This window comes from Platichthys flesus, chromosome 8 (assembly GCF_949316205.1).
Source record: "Platichthys flesus chromosome 8, fPlaFle2.1, whole genome shotgun sequence".
Taxonomy (NCBI): domain Eukaryota; kingdom Metazoa; phylum Chordata; class Actinopteri; order Pleuronectiformes; family Pleuronectidae; genus Platichthys; species Platichthys flesus.
Genome location: NC_084952.1, coordinates 6,626,673 through 6,647,723, shown reverse-complemented (window position 1 = coordinate 6,647,723; position 21,051 = coordinate 6,626,673). Strand labels below are relative to the sequence as shown.

The following is a 21,051-nucleotide window of genomic DNA, read 5'->3' as shown; positions in this document are numbered from 1 at the left end:
ATCTACTTTAAACGTGGAGCAATTATGATATTTTTTATTTCATCTGGATGTTTAAAGAAGAACTATTGCTGAATGGGATGTTTCGCTCTGTGACTCACATGCAACGCTCATACATGCACACAGTGGGACTAATCCAGAAGCAGCACAGCGCAGTGTAATTAATTGGCTCAATAATGTATTGGCTGCTAAAGGATGTCGGTTTGCGCTGAATAATTCAGCCCAGAACTTCATGTGCTCCAGTTTTTTTTAACTATATAAAATCACCACCAAGTCACTCCACTGCTCACAATCCCTGCAGGTCACATGCAATCCTCGTCACTTCGTGGGAGTTTAAACGGATGATGTCATTCAGTGTCTTCCCATCCGAGGGGGTCAGGGAGACGCGGCGCCCGAGCAGCTCAGCTCTCTACGCTGTCATAGCCCTGTACAATGCTGCTTGAACATGATAAGACAAGGCAGCACTGTAAAGAGGCTAAAAGCGAAGAGCAGGGAGGTGGTGATGATGGTGCTCATCCGACAAGGGGAGTTTTCCTGCCGTCGCATTGTGCCTGGATCGCTCTCGAGGCTCCTGTGATATAACAACCACATCGATCATTTAGAGAAACTATATACACACACACACACACACACACACACACACACACTTGCAATAATATCTTTGTGAAGACACTCACTGGCATGGTACATTTCCTAGTCCCTACCCTTAACCATCACAACTAAATGCCTAACCACAACCATTCCCTTGGGGGGAACATAATCCTAAAACAATTAAAAAGGTATTTAGCGTGAACCTTGTTGCTCTGCTCGTCCGTGCACTCAAGGTGTCCTCTGTCCTCTGTCCCTGACCTACACCTAAACTCTAATCCTGCCCCTGAGGCCAAGTATTAACCCTCAAACAGCCGATTGAATAATGAGGACCGTCCAAAATGTCCTCACTTTGTAAGGTCTGGGTTTGTAAACAGACTATGGTCCTAACAAAGATGTGAATATGCATACACTATGGTTTGTGGTGCTTCCTTGTGGGGACCTTGCATTGGTTTCCACTCATTGTGGACAGGTGGACCAACTTGTTTTTTCCTTCCTGACCTATGACCGATTCATACCGAACCATAACAATAACATTAACTAGGATCTCAGAAATTACGTTTTGCCTGTTTAGGACGTGGCTTTTCCAAAGATCAGTGGTTATTCTGGAAAATGTCCTAAAGAGGCAACAGTAACACACACACAAACACACACACAGAGACAAACACAGACCTTACCTAACCAATTAACCATTCACCATGAACAATTCATGTCTAATCCTAACCTTAACCAGGACCTTAGAAATTAGGTCTTGCCTCATTAGTTCATCCCCGTGAGGTCTTTATGCTGGAAAATGTCCTTAAATGCCAACAACGAGTGCACATACAGACACACACAGACACACATCACAGGCAAATTATGTTATGTTTTTGTGCATGGGTAAAGGGATGTGATTACACCGCTACACACACACACACACACACAAACTGATGATCTTGCTTTGCGCACAGGAGAAGACGGGGCTGTGGGTTTTGTAACCACATTCTGGTGATGGGGGGATGCATGAAAATCTCAGACCCCAACTGTGCAGGTTTACTGCGCCCCCATCTGTAAGCTGCTGGAGAGTCCACATTATGACCAATCGAAAATATATATTTGAATAAGACGAACGAGGATTCTTATTATTATTATCACCATTCTTATTATGAAGCTGCTTCCAAATTGCCCCATATGGATGGAGGTGGAGGCAGAGACGTGCAGGAAGCTGCAGGAGGACGGAGATGTTTTCCTCCAGACGCATCTCGACGCACGTTTCACTTTTCAGAATAATGAACCAAAATCAGCTCGTTATTCTTTTAATTTGCATTCTCAATCAACGTGCACACACTCTTTCCGTGCGGAGACATAAGGATGGGGGCAGCGGCGCGACGGACTCGGGGATGGAGATGACGAGACATGACACCGATAAGAAAACATTGAACGGAGAAAAACCTGCAGTGGAGTGATCCGCATCGCCTCCTCTCCCCGTGCTCCGCGTCCAAAAACAACAAGAACGAGCGTGTTTCCGTGGAGGGGTCGTAGCGTGGTCCGGCCGCGGTGCTGTGCGTAATGTTTTGAATGGTCGCTCGATGCGCAGACTGGTTGGAAAGGACTGTTTTTATTGACGTCAGCGCACAGGCTGCTGCTGCTGCACCCCCCACCCCTCCTCTTCTCTCTCTCTTCTCCTGCAACTGCACCATCTAATGGACTCAGCTTTACATTCCAGTCGAGCAGCTGAGCCTCACACAGGAAAACAGAAACACTCGCGTCCACAGACACGGAAAAACGGATCCAGATGTGGTCAATGATGTTGTGGGTTTAATCCCATAAAACCAACCAGGGTCATTTAGTCATCCTGGGGATTGGCAGTGAGATAATGTCAATAATTATTGAAATAGTCTTGTTTTGCTATCGTTGACTTTACACTCATTTTGATAGCCTATTATTGCAGTGAGTATTTAGCTGTTATTCGATTGCTAATACATGCAGCTAAATATTAATATTGTACTTTTCATCCCTAGCATAAAAAAAATCTATAGATTTATAGATTTTTTTTCATTTCATTTTCATTTGTTTCTTTTTTATAAAATGTTCTTGTTTTAACCTCTTAAGCTTTTCGTAAGTTGAAATCACTTCATCGGGCTGCAACATAAAAAATTATGTCAACACATTAATTACTTTGGCATTTTGGTAAATTAAGTGTTCAGGATAATGTCTTTAATGTTGGTGGGCTACTTATTTATATTGTTAAGCTTGTGATAGATCAGCTCTCTAAACATGACTGATTTTTGAACATCAAGACCCATGAATTATTCTTATTTTAAATCAATGACTATCAAAAATGCCCTATACCATAATGTTACGTAAAGGGTTAATTTGTTCTTCACTGACCCACTACATCTTTCCACCAGCTTTCATTGAAATCAATCCGTTTATGTGTAATGCTGCTAACAGCGAAGATTGAAACAAGAGCCTTCACTCAGGAGCAAAAATAAACCTTTAAACTTAAGGTAATAATAATGACACAATAATCATAATTCATACATCAAAAAACCCAGATTCCTCCATAGCAAACTACAGGAACCTCAGAGATCCTGCTCGACCCCAAACATCACAGGAAGTGGATGAGACCTGGTGATGATGTCATCCATGACATTAACATCACACAGAATGAACAAGATGTTGTCGTGAAAAATAGAGATAAGAAAGAAATTGAAGACCCCGACAGAGAAGCAAAGCAAAATATTTTTAATAAATTACTTCACATTTATCCATCTCCTTCAGCAGCTGCGATTTCATCGTAACCAAAAGTAAATTTTTAATTATTAACACCTTCAAAAATATATGTCCACCATCCCGATAGCGTTGATTTGACTGGGCCCGCCTCCTGAAGCAAAGTTAGATGTTAAGCGGGCGGATGTGACTGTGAAATCAAACAGTCAGTGTGTGTTGCTTTTAAACAGCAGAAACTCAAAGTGGGAGATTATTTACTTTGGTATTTTGGTATATGTTCAGGGAGACGTCCTAAATAATTAAAACAACCTTATCATAATGTCGGGACTCGATTAAAACCCGGGGCCGTTCCATTTGTTTGTTGCTTTTTTTGTTTCGTTATCATCGGCTGCTTATTTACACGAGTGCATCTTCCTCTTCCTCATCTTCACTACAATCAATTATCTGCTGATCAGCTGCCTCAACCTCACCAGTCGAAGTAACCAGAGCTCAAATGAGAACCTGGGCTTTCAGAGTGAGGAGCTGGAGGAAGAAAAGAGATGATACTTCCTCTAATATCAGGGCGACGTGAAGATGTTCACTCTTAATATTTGACCTTCTGCAAAGATAAACATGTCCAGTAAATAGTTAATCAATATAACTTTCAATTGGTCTCTGTAATGTCAAAGTAATATTACAGTCTAGTTTTCTTATAGCTTTTTTTTTTTTGCACAAGCTATTGTATTAAACATCAGTTCTGCCTTCAGCTCTACCAAACAAATCAAATGAAAACAACTATTTTTACTTTGCATTTTCCAATTTTCTGTCATGTCAATAAAATCTATTCATCACGATTTCTGTCGTCACTAGAGAAGCTGTGGCGGCTTCGTCAGCTCCTCAGCTTTTAGTTTAAAATGAGAAAAAAAAAATCTAATATTGTCTAGAAATTAAATAAATCTATAGCTTAAATATGTAGCTTTCATGTTTCCTTGTACTAACGAAGGAAACACTATCACTGTGGTTCAAGCATAACATCAAACTTCAAGTCTATGTAGAGATACTGGTCCTGCTTTGTTTGTGAGTTTGACAAATCCAGAAAAATTCATGGAGGAATACGAGTTCAACAAAACATCCACAAGACTAAACTGTCTAATGTGTGTGAACACAACCCAGATTTTAATTTTTTCTGACAACGACACAGTTCAATTTAGTCTTGAACCAGAAACAGCCACACCTGAATGGGAGTGGATCTGTGGCTGGTTGAACTCTGGGTTTCGCTAACTGAAGCCAGACTGCCGTCCTGTGTACGTGCGCCTCTGGACGACTCTACAGTAAGACTTGTTGATTTGTGCAGAGACGGATGCTTGTTGTGAGGTGGTCAGAATGGGAGGCAGATTGAGGAGGTGGACTCAGCCGCCTGTTCACCTTCTCTTCTCCGTACAGCAGGATGTTCCCCCAGCAGCCAACGGGAGGTATTATAGGATCTCCAAGTCCACGTGACGAACCTCTGGGTTACGTTGCTGTGAAGAGACCAAACAGAGTAAGACACAAATCTGTCTGGAAACACGAATAAAACTCGCTGATGAATTCCAATAACCTGAAATTGTAAAATGAGGAGATTCTAGGAATAATGATGACAACTGCTTGGCCAAAAGTCTCAGTACCTTGAGTTCCTTCTCCAAGCGGTCCACCTCAGCTCCCAGCGTGTCGATGATGTTCTCCCCGTGTTTCAGCATAAAGCTCTCTAGTTCCTCACACGTCTTCACCTGCTGAATTTCCTGCAAAGATAAAAAGTTCACTGTTAACTTTACCAGTAAAGATCCATGCATGAGGCATGTCGGACACAGCGAAAACAGAAAAACAAAACGCTTACATTAAGGATTTGGTCAATGTCTTGTTTTTCCAGATACGACCGTGTCACCACTCGGCCGTCAAAGTCAACTTCGGCCTTGAAGCGAACTTTACTCAGCCCCATGTCAGTGGCCTTCACATCGTGGATGGCCCTGCTCAGAATGAAACACATCAAGGAAGCTGAAGGGGAGGTCACTTCAAAACAGCATAACTCCAATGTAAAAAGAAAACCTTTTGAACATTTGAAATTAAGTATTTATAAACAGGAAAAATCTACAGGTCTTATAAAGCCATGATTACCAAAAATGGCCTATAGAAATGTTTGTTTAACTTTAATTAACAAAGGTCTTACATATTCTTTACTTGCCTGCCTTGACCAGTAATGAAAAGTGTTTTTGATTCATGTAAAAACAAAAACATTATTACAGAGCTCTGGTGTGAAGCTAAATTCTTACTTAGACCTTAAATTAACCAGTGATGTTTTGAATTGGTTAATCCTCAAACTAATTTTTAAAATGAACTAAAGCATGTAAACAACCTGTACATGTTTCAAGTTTAAATTCTTTGCCCAGGCTTTTAGTTCAGTCCTTCATGCTGAGGGATTAAAGTGAATCACTTTGCTAACAGCTCTCCCTAAAGACGTTCACGTGTGAGGACCAGGAAATACCAGCTTGTGTATTTAAAGCCTCCCATTAACAGTGGGAGACACTCAAAGTCACTGTTGGAACGAGTGGTCGGGCTCAACTGGTGGTCAGAGGATTTATTTGTATTGACATGAATGATTCCAGACCTGACATCAGCACCTGCTTCGTGTTTTATAGCCGTGACCGTGTGTGTGTGTGTGTTAGTGAATGTGTTTGTGTGCATGTGTGTTTTCTGACCTTACAGCAGGGTCGTTCTCAAGGAACTCTGTGAGCTTCTGGACCCGATCAGGCTGTATGGAGCGTCCCAGCAGGGCCTCTGTGTTGGTGTAGATGAGGAAGGTGGAGACGGCGCCCAGCAGCGTGCCAACGCACAGAGAACCACAACTGTCGTATAACGGGTTACCTGGGACGACACGGGCGGAGGAGAGAGGAATTGTCAAGTCGAGTTTATTCATGAAGCACATTTAGAGAAAATAAATCAAATTAAATGAAATCAACCAAGGGTACCAGTGGTACTTTGAGAGACCAAAGTACAAAAACACCAGAGAGAAGGACCATAAATAATAATAAATATACCAACTGAGGACTGATAAATCCAAGTAGAGATATTAAAGAGCATATAAATAAGTAATAAACTTATGAACTTGGAACATTTAGATAGTCTGAACAAAGTCTCTTTGTTTACCTGTGAGTGAGGTGAGTCCCATGCAGCTGGCAGCCATGATGACTCCTAACACAGCAGCAGCGTCCTCCAGCAGAACCACGTTGGTACTGGGGTCTCGACTCTGCATCACTGGACACATTAAACAATTCAAGAGCAAATTTACATCTGGATTTTTAAGTAATATGTGGCTACATTAAACAAAAATGGGATTCTGTTGAAATGCTACCACAGCTACTTGAAAACCATTTGATTTCTTACTTTCCTTCAGTATATTGAAATTAACTTGACCTCTGAGCACTACGGATAAAGACAGGTGCAAATGAGGATCAAAGCACTGACAGATTATTTTTGCACATACCATATTCATAAAATGTCACTCCGTGCTTAAGGGCACTCTTCTTTATCTCATTGATGGCGACTAGTAACGTGGCTGGGAACGAGAAATAAAAAGGTGTTAAAAAACTGTTCTGTCAAAACTTCATCAACTGCGATTAGATTTTTTTATTTAACGCACCTCCTTCAGACACCAGAGAGCCCGCCAGGATACAGTAAGCCTGGACCACAGACACAAAACACGATGCATCACAGTCGTCCTGTATTTATCTTGTACTACAGACAGGAGCTGAGCCAGACACTCACCCATAACAATGATTCAATGGGCCCTGGGTGCAGCAACCCCATGATGCCGTGATACCAGGAGAGGCCCGCTCCCATCATAAAAATGCCCACGCCGCTGATGAGGGAGGCGATGTAGCGCATGTTGGAGAAGCCATACCTGAAAAACACAGAGGCTCAGGAACAGCTGACTTTAAGGGGCCGTCATTATAACCTCCGCCAAGGATGATTCACCCCTCTGTCGTTTTTTAGGTATATTTGTTTGCAGGATTACATACAAATTATGCCACCAATTTAAACCTGTGGCCTGAGAAGAGGCCCTTAAATGCTGCTGCAAATGAGGATTAAAAGGCAGATCCAGGAATTATAATTTAGCATTATGACAAAGAAATGATTTTGTTTATCAGACCACTTATATTCTTATTTTCATATGTCATATGGTGCTATGATGAATCAGTATCCTTTGGACACCACCCATGTTCCTTGCAGTAGTTGAATAAGGTGCTTACGGGTGCCCGGCGTCTGGGTTGCGGATCGACTGGCTGATTCCCAGGGCGAGCAGACCCTGGTTGCAGGTGTCGGCCAGAGAGTGGATGGCCTCGGAGAACATGCTGGCCGACCCCGTGTAGACCCAGGCCAGGAGCTTGAAGAAGAAATTCAGCCCATTGCTGATGATAAAGAAAAAAAGTCAATGGCTTGTAAAGGAAATAAAAAACTAGAGTAATGGCTCCTGAAGGTGTTGACAAACTTTACATATGGTCACTTCACAGATGTTTTTCCTGGATTGATGGTTCACACTCATGCTTGTAACTGACATGTTAAAAAGTGAATGCAACCAATTTGGGGTGGAAGCTTCTGAATTCACAAGAATTTATAAGAAAGTTTCTCTTATTTGTAATAATTGGAATTAAATACTGTCATTTTAGTGAATAACAGCTTTTACACCAAAAGTTAGCATCTCCTGTAACGAGCACCAAACTAAACGAGTCCTGGGTGCATGAGTGCATCTTTGTGCAGTGAATGCGTTAATCTGCTGTTCATGTGACTGGCACATGTCCTCTAACCCAATCATCCTAATCCAATAGGCAACAAAACCTCATGTGAGACCGGAGCATTTCCCAAATTCAAAAAAGCCTTTATCTCCAAGATCTTTACTGGTGAAAAACTTTCAATCGTTTTGCTAAAGTTTCCCAAACACGACACTAACTTATCTGACATGCTGCTCGTAGTAACCCTGAGAACAGACACCCAGTTTCCCTCTTTAATCCAATACCTCCAGCTGTGTGTGTGTGTGTGCATGTGCGTGTGTCTGCTACAGCATTCAGATAAACTGGTGTCTGTGAAAACGTACATGCAAATAGCGACCATGACCACCTTCCCTGGCCCTTGTAGAAAAGTCCCCCTCTTGCCTGATCGAGGCTTTGAAGAAAAAGAGAAACGAGAAGAGAAAAGTGAAATTCAGAGTTTAAGTGGAAAACAGAAACAGGTCCGATCAGTGCCTCAATGGTTTATACAGGTATATTCTCAGTCAAAGGGAATCCCTGTCCTACAGTCAATGCAGTTTGTATAATTGACATGATCTGATATGACATAGCAGAGGAGTGCAGAGCAGTGCAGTATGGTCACTGTCATAACATCAGCGTGTACAGTAAAGAGGGGCTCTCTCTCTGAATGACAACAGATAGTGACATTGACATATAAAAGCACTGACCTCTGTCACAGGGACAAAGGTCACACAAACACCACCTGCTGTGATCAGTGAGACCTGGACATGACAACACGACCCAGCTCACTTTCTCTTACACATATGAAACCTGACTTTATGTTATATCATCAGACCGAATGTCAGGTAAGGGTCAAAGAGTTCACCTTTGTATTACCCCAGAAGTCTTTGTATTCCTTCACCAACTGTTGGTTACGAAATATATCTGGAGATCAAGATTGAAAACAACACGTCAAAGAAAAAATGCACACAAACCAAAATAACAAACAATAAGAGCAGAGAAACAGTTTGGTAAAGTTATGTGCAGCAGTTCAACATTTTGAGAAAGATCCGTTTTTTTTAGAGCTGCTGTGAATCAGCAACTATTTGTATAGCTTCATCCACCAAGGAGGTTCCATTTTCACTTCTATGCATTTGTTTGGTTTTATCGGGAGGATTGTGCAAATACTACTGAACTGATTTAGTGCTTTTCATTATCATAAATGACAGTAAATCAAATGTTTCAAGAACATTTTTACTTGTTCAATGAGATAATAAAAACAATTAATAGTGTGAACTTAAGGTTTAGGAAAAATTAATAGATTAATCAAGAAAATAATTGGAGGATTATTATCAGCTCAGTTTCCTGCTTATGTCGCAAAATATGCCAATGAGAGCCTCTGTTTCATATTTATTAATCCATCGTCTCATCTGACGTCTCCCACTCTCTGTCAGAAGGTAAATAACCGTATTTCTCCAAATGTTGAACTTTTGCTGAAGACAAAATCTTTGTTCTTACTGCATGATCAAAATGGAAACAAAACCTACTCTCTTGATACTCTCTCTCCACTTCTTTCCTGATATTTTTCTCTCGGGCCAAAGCTTCCTGGCTTCCCCACACGTCCAGTGCTCTGACAGTCACAGACAGAAATAAGTTAATTGACAAAAGTTATAGAACAAGGTGATGAAAACTGGAGATTCGAGCTATGATACTGTGAGCGGATGTAAAGATGGAGGTTGTTGAACTAACTTGGCCTCGACATCTGAGCGCAGGAACACAGTGAAAGCCTCTGTGTCGTCGTGGGGGCTGCGTCTCCTGATCTTCCGAAGGTTCTCCACGTCACTGTGAACACATGAGGGGAGGGGGTGAGAAAAGCATGCAGGAAGTGAAGACCTGTGTTAATTGATGTGAAGCAGCCTTCCATTAGTTGATCACATGTTTAGTGATTAACTCTGAGGAATTGATGTCATGGTTTGGCAGCATCTCAGCCAACATTGAACAGAGGAGGAGGATTTCAAACCATTCACTCACTTACCTTGGTTTGAGGCAGAACTCATTCATGGCTCTGACTGCGGTGATGAAGTTGTTCTGAGTGTACTTGGCTCCATATTCCCTTTTTTTCAGCACTGCCCGAACTGCACAGGACAATAAAAAGAAATCAAAGACTCAGAGTTTACATCTGATCACATTAGTCTTCAAACTTCTGCCAGCCAGAACATCCTCCCCACAGAAATACACGGTTAAGTTTATGAGTACTCCATAAAATTATGTTTAGTTTCAAGGACGTAGAAATATTGGTCTTTACCTTTCACTTGAATGGTCTCAACCGCAGACAGGCCCGGAGGTGTGAAAGCTAAACAGACAGAAATAGACGATTCAACATAGAACATTGTAAAAATATTCACAACTGATGATGAGGGTTCGTTGATCAGAACTTTGGTCATAAAGAAGATGAATCAAAAGTTTCTCAGGGTTTGTTGACAAAGGATGTTATAAGAGGTTTTGCCACCTTGAACAGAGTAAATGATAAACACAACAGTACAAAAAACAAAGTCTCACATATTGACAGATAGACACTGAATATCTTGAGTATTTCTGACTCAATAAAGACATTAGTTTGTCACCTAATGAAGGCGGGGGGACTTTTGCAGCACCTGGAGAGGTCGTCTCGGTTGAAGGAGCATCACCGGATGGTACTTTCGGAGGACCGTCTTTACTGTCACCGGATGAAGAGTAGTACTGCACCTTCCCCACTCCTAAAGTCGCAATTCGGCCATCTGGCAGGCCAAACCACAGGCTTTGTGTGCTTCTGCTCTGCCCGCCTGTGCAACACAATGTGTGATGACTGTGAGCTTTTTCAACCCCTGCAATGAAGCACAACAAGAGGGTTCAAGAGAAAGAAGAGGAGAGCTGCAACTAACTTCTATTACCTCCCCTTAGGAAGTTAGGTTTTCACCCCTGTACTTTGGTTTACCGGTCACACATAAACACTCACATTAACATTTTGAGATGGGGATAAGGATTTTTTGGGGGGGGGTAATTTCACAGATTTCTCTTAAACATGTTTACAGAGCAGATTTACTGTAAATGTGGTGTCATAAGAGGCCTTGGCAGAGGTAAGTACTCTACTGAGTGTCTTTCAATATTTATCAATCATTTTATCTTGTCTATAAAACAGGAAACAAGTTCTCAAAACCTTATGTGACATCATTTTATTGAGTGACATTTGACCAACAGCACAACACATGAGCTATACCCAGTTTACAACGATATACTACAGGGAAGTTTGAAAATATATGATGCGCGAACGATTTGCTTTAAAATGGCTTAAACGACCAATTACACTGTGCATCCTATCAAAAGTAACAATGTTGAATAGATCAACTACTACTGACCTCATATCTTTGAAACAGACTATAGAGCCTCATAGTGTGTGGTAATAAATGTGGGTGTGTAATCTGAGCGTCCTCACCGGAGCACAGCAGCGGGAACCCGGGGCTCCGCGGGGACACGGACGCCCGGTGCTGCAGGGTCACTCTGCAGAAGACAGGCCATGGTCTGTGGGCCAGGCTGGGGATCATCCTCGCTGTAGCGGAGCGGCAGAGGAGGAACTTGCGGAGCGGAGTCACAGGCGGCCGGTCACTGTGTCGTTCGCTGTCCGCATGTCACTCTGACCCAGCTCGAGCCATCGGCTCCAAACATCTGCCGCCGCACGGACAGTTAACACCCGAGCGCTCACCCCGGTTGACTCGTCTCTGGATCAAATCTCTGGATCACTCCGCCGGTCGGCTAACGGCTCCGCTGCTACAGCTAGCTAGCAGCGCAGGCTAACTTCGCTAGCCGCCGCAAGTAACGAGCTTGTTCGCGTTTCACTGAGTGTAAAGAGCAGCGGCAGTTAACCAGCGGGTAGAGTTAGTCAGTGCTGTTCGGAACCGCCAGTACGTTTCAATGGCTCCGCGTGTTCCGCTTGTTCTGGATCCACTTTGAGAATCTATGACTGACTGGAAAGAACCGACTGATACAAACACACACAAGTCACCTGTGACGCAGCTGAGCTGTCCTCGCGAGAGCGCGACAGCTTCCGGCAGGTTTCAGCACCTATCGCGATATTATGTAAACCACCGTGGAAACAAGGTCATAACAGTGAGAACAGTACGTGACAGTATATGTACAGGTCTTTATAGATAGTATATAATTACGCTTTCAGTGTGTTAATAAACATACTTAAAGATGTATTAATTTTAAAGTATTTGAAGTGTCTGTAAAGATATATAAAGTATATGATACAGGTAAGTGTCTTTATAGACAGTATATAAATATAAATACACATTTCTTCTGTTAATAGATGGTATTTAAAGATGTATAAATGTGAAGTCATATGAAGTGTCTGCAAAGACTGTTTATAAAGATATATAAGGTATCCTTATGAAATAGGAATATATATCAAGTCTCTTTATAGACTTAAAGATTATATATATAGTACATTGACAAAAAAATACATACAAAATATATTTATTCTGTTAATATTAATATATATCATCTATATATGTATACACACTATGAATGAATATGTCTGTATATAAAGATATATAAATTGTGTTTATAAGCTATACACTGGTATTGTCTCTTTGATTTTATTTAAAGATGCAAATAAAAAGTCTTTTTTATATTATTAATTAGATTATTAAGTATGAAGTGTCTTTATGGTTTATATAAAAACAGTATATTAAGTCTCTTTTGTGTAGGCAGTATACAAAGATATATAGTCTCTTTATACAGTCTATACTTCTAAATAGTTCTGACTTCCCATTAATTTCCATCCCTTTTCGCTCAAGTGTTTTAAATAAAATGTTCTCACAGTTTGAACTGTCAGAGTCTTTCTTAGGTTTGAGCAGGAACACAGCTCCCTCTGTCAAAATACTTGTTTCACAGCCCAACCCTTGATTAGTGCAAACAGAGACAGGGAAGGGCAGAGAGATGTAACAACACCCCCCCCAAAATATAACGACAAAAGGCTGAGTCACGAAGAAATGAAAAGAATCACAACACCTAAGAAAAAAGGTTTATTGAATCTTTTAAACAGTACATTAGATAGGCTATGGCCATGCATTGGTAGTAAATATTTTTTGTAAGAAGCAGCAGTATAATTATTCTGACAAAAGACTGACAAATCAAACACATACACAAGGAGAGAGGTCTTTCGACTTCCCGTGCCATCACCTGACAACAACCTGCAGATCCATCACTTCCATTTCACAATCATTCAAATAGAATTCAGAACAGTTGAAAAAGACCATAACTCCATCTTGGTTGATTTAGGATAAAACTAGAAGAAGAAAAATGAAACACTGCTCACAAATAAGGTCACCTAAATGAGAGAAAATGGAAGTTTGTAGGTAGATTTGGAAAGCAAGTCGTCAAGCTGCTGCGAGAGTAGTGCGGAGTGGTGAGTCTGTCCTGGTATGCTTGTCTTGGTTGCACAGGGCAGCGGGGGGGGGGGGGGGGGGAGTTTGCGTTTGCATTAACGCATCGTGACAAATTCCTCAGACGAGGTGGGGTGGATGGCAATAGACTTGTCAAAGTCTGCTTTGGTAGCACCCATTTTGATGGCCACAGCGAAGCCCTGCAGCATCTCATCACAGCCCAGGCCCTGCATGTGCAGACCCACCACCTGAGGAAACAACACAGTTCAGTACTGGAAAGTCACTGCAGTTGTACACAAGAGTCCAAAACAAGGACAAAGTACAACTCATAACGGTTTAGTTCCATTTGGTTCCAGATGTCAAAGCCTTGAAGAGCCTTTTGGTGCCGTTTTCTCTATTTGACCTATACACATATGAAGAAATTAAGCCCAAATATCCCGGATACAACAGCTGCCATCTTGTCCCTATGATGTCATTAACAGCCGGAGTCTGCACAGTAGAGCGATCGGGGGGATGGAACTGCGGTAGCTAGATCCAACTGACACACATATTCAAAAATGAATTTGACAGGTACATGGACTTTTTTGTTTGGTCCATGTCCCATCCACTAACTGGGAGGAGGCAGGGTTCATGACCGATTCTGTAGCCAGCCACTAGGGGGTGATTGAGACTTGAGTGAGCCAAATTCCTACTTTTCCTAGAATTTCAACTATCAATCTTGTTTAACAACAAGTGACCTGTCTTGTTTAACTTAAGATTTATGAATCACTGGATTAATCATGTGAAGTTGGGGAAAACATTAAGAAAAAGCCAACTCATACATACCATACACTAAATGTGTTGTGTGTGAATTGCCTACTGACATTTTAAATAAGAGCTGATCAATGAAATAAAAATATATATTAAAAATAATTCCAACCTATTAACAGTTTTTGATCAGTCTTAACATCGAGTAGAGAAGAATCTTCCTGATCTCTTTAATGTTTACTTTATGAGGCGCATACAGGAAAGTTTTACACAGGTTTCAGATCTTCATTATAAAGTATTACCAATCAGAAGCTTGAGAAATGGCCACAGCAACAGAAAGCATTCGTTAGATTCAAAAATAGTTGTAAAAAGTTCAAAACAAAAGGTAAATGTACAGTTTTTGCTTTGTAAAGATTTAATAATTCAAATCAGACGTCTCGTACCTTCTCCTCTTTGCCCACACACACCAGCTTCATGATGCACTGACTCTTCCTGCTCGTGAGTGCGTGATACATCGGGGTGAAAGAAGTCTTGTAAATCTTCACATTATCCTTCCCCGAAGATTTAATGGCCTCGTCTGTGACATGAACAAATGTGTTTCAATCAGCTGAAACTTTTATCTCTGCAGTAAATGTGGTGTAAATTTAAATTGCCGACCTTGCAGGGCATTACACAGATATTGGAAAATGTCACTGTTCTGAAAAGTTAATTCGCTCCCCATCTTTTGTTAAATCTTGTGCTCACCTTCTGTGAGGCCCACTGTGCCGATGGGTGGGTGGCTGAACACCACTGTGGGAATAGTGGAGTAGTCCAGCTTGGAGTCCTTTTTGCCCTCAAACAGTCTGTGTGCCAGCTTCCTCCCTGCAGCAATGGCAACTACCCCGACACACAACAGAACATCAGTCCAACTCTAAATAAGATTTAATCAGATTTTTTTTTGGAAAACTCCTCCTCTTTCTGATCCTGAAGATCTCACATCACACTGCTATTATTTAATATTACATTTAGAACATTTAGTCTTCAGATATGACTAGAGGAGTAGGGGAGGTTGACTTCTGAACCATGACTCTCAAATGTATTAGAATTACAGTCCTGTGATTGCACGCCTCTGCCGGCCAGTGCATTTTCAGTCCACATAAGTCTCTTTACCCAGACAGTGACCCCTGTGATCTTTGACCACTGAAAGATAATGAGTAAATATTGAGTCCAATTGAGAACTGGTCCAAATTTGGAGAATTTCCCAGAAGGCAGATTGAGTCTTAAGGTTTTATGAGCGCAAAAATACATCTTGTGAGGCCACAATGACCTGTGACAAAAAAAAATCATATTGGTTCATGTTTGAGTTTGAACAAAATATAATATAACAGCAAGATATTATTCCCAATTTCAGTCTACGGAACCTGACTCCAAACTCTCATAATGACCTTAACATAGCTGTGGTATTTAACGTTTGTAAAATGATTTGTGTAGTTAAAGCAGCCTCCTACCAGGTGTGAGCAGAGCTTTGCCACAAACATCTCCCACAGCGTAGATCCCGGGTCGACTGGTGTTCTGAAAATCATCCACAATGATGTGGCCTCGCTCGTCTGTGTCTGCACCCTGAAAACACACACATGAACCATTATAATCATCATTATTAATCAGCTAAAAACTATAATAGAATAACGGCAAGATTGGTCAGTCTCATACCAAGCAAATAATGGAGTTGGTCACAAAACACACGTCAAATGCCTAGTAGTTAACACATTTTCGAGGAACATTTGCCTATGTTACCGTCTCGCTGATGTTCAGTCCCAATGTGTTTGGCTGCCTGCCGATGGCCCAGAGAAGACAGTCCACCTCCTGGATGGTGCTGATCTTCTCCTCGTCGTTCTTCTTCTCGGGGTCTTTGGTGCTGATCGTCACCTCCAGACCTCGATCTGTTTTACGCACCGACTTCACCTGTGAGTTCTTCCACAGATCTATGCCCGAGTTCTGCAGCTCTTTGGTGCAGTTTGAGCTAATGAGGCTGTCAAAGTTCCTCAAAACCTGCAGAGGGAGCACGAGATTAGCACATAGTTGTACACAACTGAGAATCAGAGCAGTGTTTTGGTTTGTGCGGTGGTTTCTTACTCCTGTTTGTCGAATCACGAGGGATGTTTTGGAGCCAAGGGTGGAAAGGATGCCCGCCATCTCCACTGCGATATAACCGGCGCCCACAATCACAGTGCGCCTGTAGGGGGGGAAAAACACCATCTTATCACAGTCACACATTTTTCAAATAGTTTCCAATAAACACTTCAGAGATTATTTGATAAACTCACTTTGGCAGAGTTTCGAGTTCAAAAAAGCCGTCACTGGTGATGCCAAGACTTGCCCCTGAAATTATCAATAAACATCTTTAACTATTTAGTAATGTCTTCTTTGAAAAGATGAAATAAAACAGGTACAGTAGCGTTAAACACAGGGATGATTACTGTTTCCAAGTAAAACACAAGCACAGTCTGACCTGGAACTTCAGCATCACTCACAACAGTAGGCTGCCCTCCAGTGGCGATAAGGATGTGCGGCGCTGTGTACTTCTTCCCGTCCACCTCCACAGTCGGCTCAGGATCATTGGTGAACCTAGCATGACCTTGAATAGTTTGGATTTTAGCCTGTAAAAGGATCAGAGGTCGTTAATTTGGGAGGAAGTACGTTCACAGAGAAGACAGTGAAATAAATAATATGAATTTTAAATTACCTTGTCGAGGTTGCTACGATAAATGCGATTTAGGTGAGTGATGTAAGCGTCTCGTTTGGCTTTAAGAGTTCTGCAAACACAAACAAAGCATTGAAGTTCACAACTGTGCATCTGCAGGTGGAAAAATGATTCCTGCAGTAAAAAACTTCCTCTATTCAGACATCCAGCCTCAACATAAACAGGTATGATCGGCTGATATAACTGTAATGAGACAATTTATCAGTATGTCTGATTGTCACTTGGAACATGACAACATTTTTATAGTTTATCATTATATTTTGATGGTACTATATTTTTTTGACTTCATGTTCACCATAGAACAATATTTACGTCACCGTGCGGGTCCTGCTTCAATCAACAGGGGACGGAGAAAATAACAGAAACTCCTGAGAATACAGTACAATCTTTATAAGGTTTAACAATTCGATTTTTCAAACATTAGTTGTATGGTTAAAGTCAAATTACATCAGTTTTCAGTGATACTGTTTTAGCCCACGGTGTGTTTTAATACAATTTTCTTTCTGTATTGAATAAACACAATCTTTAAGTGTGTACACAATTGGACACACCTTCAGATTAAACCATAATTGTAACTTGCACAGTACGTTAGTGTTTGGATCATTATTTTCAAAAGCTGCAGACGGCCGCGCCTTCCTGGGTCTTATCTTGAAGTGTCACCGTGACTGAATCATGTTGTTCACACAGACAGAGCAACAGACTGAAGTCAAGCAACAGATGCCACACAGAAACGGAGAAGTGGAGCAGTGAAATAAAAACCTCTTTGTTCCAGGAACAACCGAGCGACAGGTTTCAAAAGAGCTCTTTGAGTTTGCCAAAAAAGAGAAGAAACAGTCACAGATACTGTAACTTACTCCCAACTGAATCGAACATTTCCAACGTCAAAGCCGTAATCACTGTGGTCGTGGAGATACTCGGCGTGAACCGCTGCATTCCACATCACCTGTGAGGAGAGGAACAGGTAATATGTGATATATGATACAATATACTTTATCTGGGATTCAGTGGTGAAGAGATACTGGAATTAATCTGGCTTTTTTTAATGCTTACTGACACATGATTATGTCTCTGAGTTAAACTATGATAATTACAAAGGAAAGGACTTTTTACCTTCTTGGGGACACAGCCAACATTTACCTGAAACACATGGATACAGCAAATTAGTTTAGTGTACGTTTGATCAAATAAATTCAACGTGTTCAAGTTATAAAGAAAAGAGAAGAAAGGGGGGGGTCTTGACCATGTGCAGTGGTGTTAAATTATATACTGGGACCAAAACTAAGACATTTGAGGAGGCGGTTACTGCAGCCGCCGATCTGCACAATGATAAACCAGCTCCGGTAACTGAGAAGATAGGGATGATAAATGAGAACCCGGTGGTATCACTTCCTTATCGCTCTCTTTAGTCCTGACTTCATCCCTATCCCTGTGACATACAGTACAAACCAGCGTCAGTGCATCATGACACAAACAACCACAACTTCCTTCTTTGAGGATTAAATACCAAGTTTCAAATTTCAAGATTTCTGAGTTTCCTCAAACTTATAATGAACATGTGAATTAAATCGGGCTGAATCAGTATTTGCATGGGCATGAATATGTTACATGTGCCAACTTCCCTATTGGAAATCAATGTGATGAAACTTCTTGAGCCTTGTTCAACAAATATGGAGCAACATCATGTTTTCTCATCACATATACAAAATCATCTGAAAAGGTCAGAATCTCTCATAATAACACCTACAATAAATAATGCAAACCATAACAACTGAACCTGGAACTAAAACCTCCTACAACAGTCAAATGCAACTTTTTATCATGTAACTTTTATTCGTTTTAATAATAAGGAGCTTGTCTGTTCAGTTTTAAGCACTGGCTGTAGTCACTGGTTTGCAGGAAACTTGTCACGAACCCACAGTGTTTGTTATGGGCGACGGAACAAGATCCAGAACAGGAGTCTGGAGGCTTCGCACTGAAGCTGGTATCGAACATGTGTGATGGTGCAGAGGGGACAGTGGAGGTGCTGTGGTCCGGCTGTGTGTTTGCTTTTCAAGTTTTTACTCACGCAGGTACCTCCGAGTTTGTGACTCTCGATCACGGCGGTGTTTGCTCCGAGCTCCGACGCCCTCCGAGCCCCGGCCAGACCCCCGGAGCCTCCGCCTATCACCAGGAAGTCGAAGCGGGCCGTGTTCGGGTCCGCTGCCGCCGGGTGTGAGGCCATGCTGCGGCGAAGCTCCGCTGCGGCGTGTCTGCGTGAAGACCGAGAGAGCGACTCAATCCAGCGGGAAGGCTGCGTCCTGGAGAGCCGGAGTAAAACTGCCATAACCAGGAAGTTCACAGGCTATGTGTGTGGATGTTTGTGTGGGCGTGCGCGTGTGTGAGTGTGCACGTGTGTGTGTCCGTGAGAGAGAATGGGAGGGTCAAGTGAAAGCCAGTGCTGCGTCATTATGAATTGCAACAATAGTGTGTAAATCCCAGAAACCGTTTTCACAATAGTCATGGTGATCCGGACACAGGCTACAGAGGAGAGGCCACAATAACAGCAGGAAATCAATCCATATCATATAATATACTACATATTACAACTGTATACATTTTTATACGTGTGTGTATATATACACATACACCCACATCTCGATATTCATAAAATAAAGTATACTACTGGCAAATTATAACGGATGTGTATATATTAAGAAACATCTCTATATTCATAACATAAAGTATACTACTGGCAAATTATACCGATATATACATACAGTTGTGTATATATTAAGAAACATCTCTATATTCATAACATAAAGTATACTACAGGCAAATTATAACTGGGTACATATATTTGTATACAGACACATTCATACATATATAAACAAACATATCTGTATAACATCTCTGTCAAATTATACTGTATACCACTGTCAAATTCTACTGTATTACTGTCTCTGATTGTTATTGCCTGTTTTGATTCTATTTGATCTTATCGGAAATCAGAGCAACACTTGAATAGAGCCCCAGGCTATGAATTAATTAATAGATGTAGAGACTCTGCAGCCACACAGAGAAGCAGAAAGCTTCTGTGTTACTGATGAACCCCGTGTGTCCCTCACCTCTGGGACACAGGAGGAAACAGTCTGCAGATCCTCATCCACACCATGTCTCTGTCTCCTTTAGGACATAGTGCATCCAAACGCTCCCACAGAGCCCAGGTGTTAATTCTCCTGTCTGCTCGCGGTCAGCTGATGAGAAGCCTGAGCATTCAGATCACTTCCTGTGTCAGACCGTCACGGCCACGTGTGTAACAGCTGATCGGGTTTAACTAGCTTCCTGCCTGCGACTTAAAACAACCGTAAATCTCCCTTTTTACAACTCAGGGTGAATCGCGTGTTTAAAACGTGTCGTGCAAAAGGCGGAAGGTGTCATGTTTGACAGCGTGAGTGACGTAGGGACGTGAAATTGGTTTCTTCTGTTGTAAACCATTTCAAGAAATAAACCAAAACAAGTTACGTTTGCGTTGTTGACAATCAAGAATAGCATCTACGCTGCGCCCACTTCTTCTTCTACTTTAATTTATTGTCAGTTGCAAACTACTTTGAGACGCATTACCGCCATCTTCTGGATTTTTCTCAACCAATCAATCATTTAAATTATATTTCTAAAGCCCTTCTTCACAAATCACAATGTGTCTAATATGTCTCAACAAGGTGCAACATCCTTGGTTCTTTAACCCTCATCATGAGTATGAGGAAATAACCGAAAACAAACCTATAACAGGGGGGGGGGGGGGGGGGGACATAGAAACCTCAGAGAGACACATGTGAGGATCCCTCTCCCAGGACGGACAGAAGTATAATAGATGCTGTGAGTAACTGGACACATCAACAGAATTACAATATTTACAACATTGATAAGAAGAAACAGTTTGTAACATAATGGCAAAGTGTGTCAATGTTTAAAGAATCTAAACAAAAGGAAACTTCTTATAGAGATGAGGGGAGCAGCAAGTTGCTGTCAGTAATAGTAGAATACGTGAGTAGGCGTATTGTACGTTAATAAAATTCAATGTCTCCGCCCTTTAAGACAAGAAAATGATTATTCCATATGTGTCCTTTGA

General features: G+C 41.5%; 2 protein-coding genes across 3 annotated transcripts; both read right to left on the bottom strand.

The window, feature by feature from the left end:
- Window positions 1-3,297: 3,297 nt before the first annotated feature.
- slc30a9 (solute carrier family 30 member 9) lies at window positions 3,298-12,069 on the bottom strand. Its single transcript, XM_062393906.1, has 17 exons — window positions 11,506-12,069; window positions 10,658-10,897; window positions 10,339-10,386; window positions 10,069-10,168; window positions 9,783-9,875; window positions 9,581-9,663; window positions 8,920-8,978; window positions 8,402-8,469; window positions 7,560-7,718; window positions 7,075-7,210; window positions 6,950-6,989; window positions 6,794-6,865; window positions 6,457-6,564; window positions 6,009-6,174; window positions 5,150-5,279; window positions 4,941-5,054; window positions 3,298-4,796 (listed from the first exon to the last, which is right to left on the bottom strand). The coding sequence occupies exons 1-17, from the start codon at window positions 11,612-11,614 to the stop codon at window positions 4,752-4,754; spliced, it is 1,770 nt and encodes a 589-aa protein (XP_062249890.1). The 5' UTR covers window positions 11,615-12,069; the 3' UTR covers window positions 3,298-4,751.
- Window positions 12,070-13,083: 1,014 nt separating this feature from the next.
- Window positions 13,084-20,280, bottom strand: gsr (glutathione reductase). Of its 2 annotated transcripts, none has more exons than XM_062393800.1 (13): window positions 20,048-20,280; window positions 19,009-19,240; window positions 18,054-18,080; window positions 17,798-17,886; window positions 16,926-16,995; window positions 16,692-16,839; window positions 16,507-16,561; window positions 16,316-16,415; window positions 15,977-16,231; window positions 15,691-15,802; window positions 14,948-15,079; window positions 14,647-14,780; window positions 13,084-13,704 (listed from the first exon to the last, which is right to left on the bottom strand). In XM_062393800.1, the coding sequence occupies exons 1-13, from the start codon at window positions 20,092-20,094 to the stop codon at window positions 13,555-13,557; spliced, it is 1,551 nt and encodes a 516-aa protein (XP_062249784.1). In that variant the 5' UTR covers window positions 20,095-20,280; the 3' UTR covers window positions 13,084-13,554. The 2 variants fall into 2 exon arrangements, with proteins under 2 accessions (XP_062249784.1, XP_062249785.1); XM_062393801.1 differs by having other exon boundaries at window positions 19,009-19,192; window positions 20,048-20,278.
- Window positions 20,281-21,051: the final 771 nt, after the last annotated feature.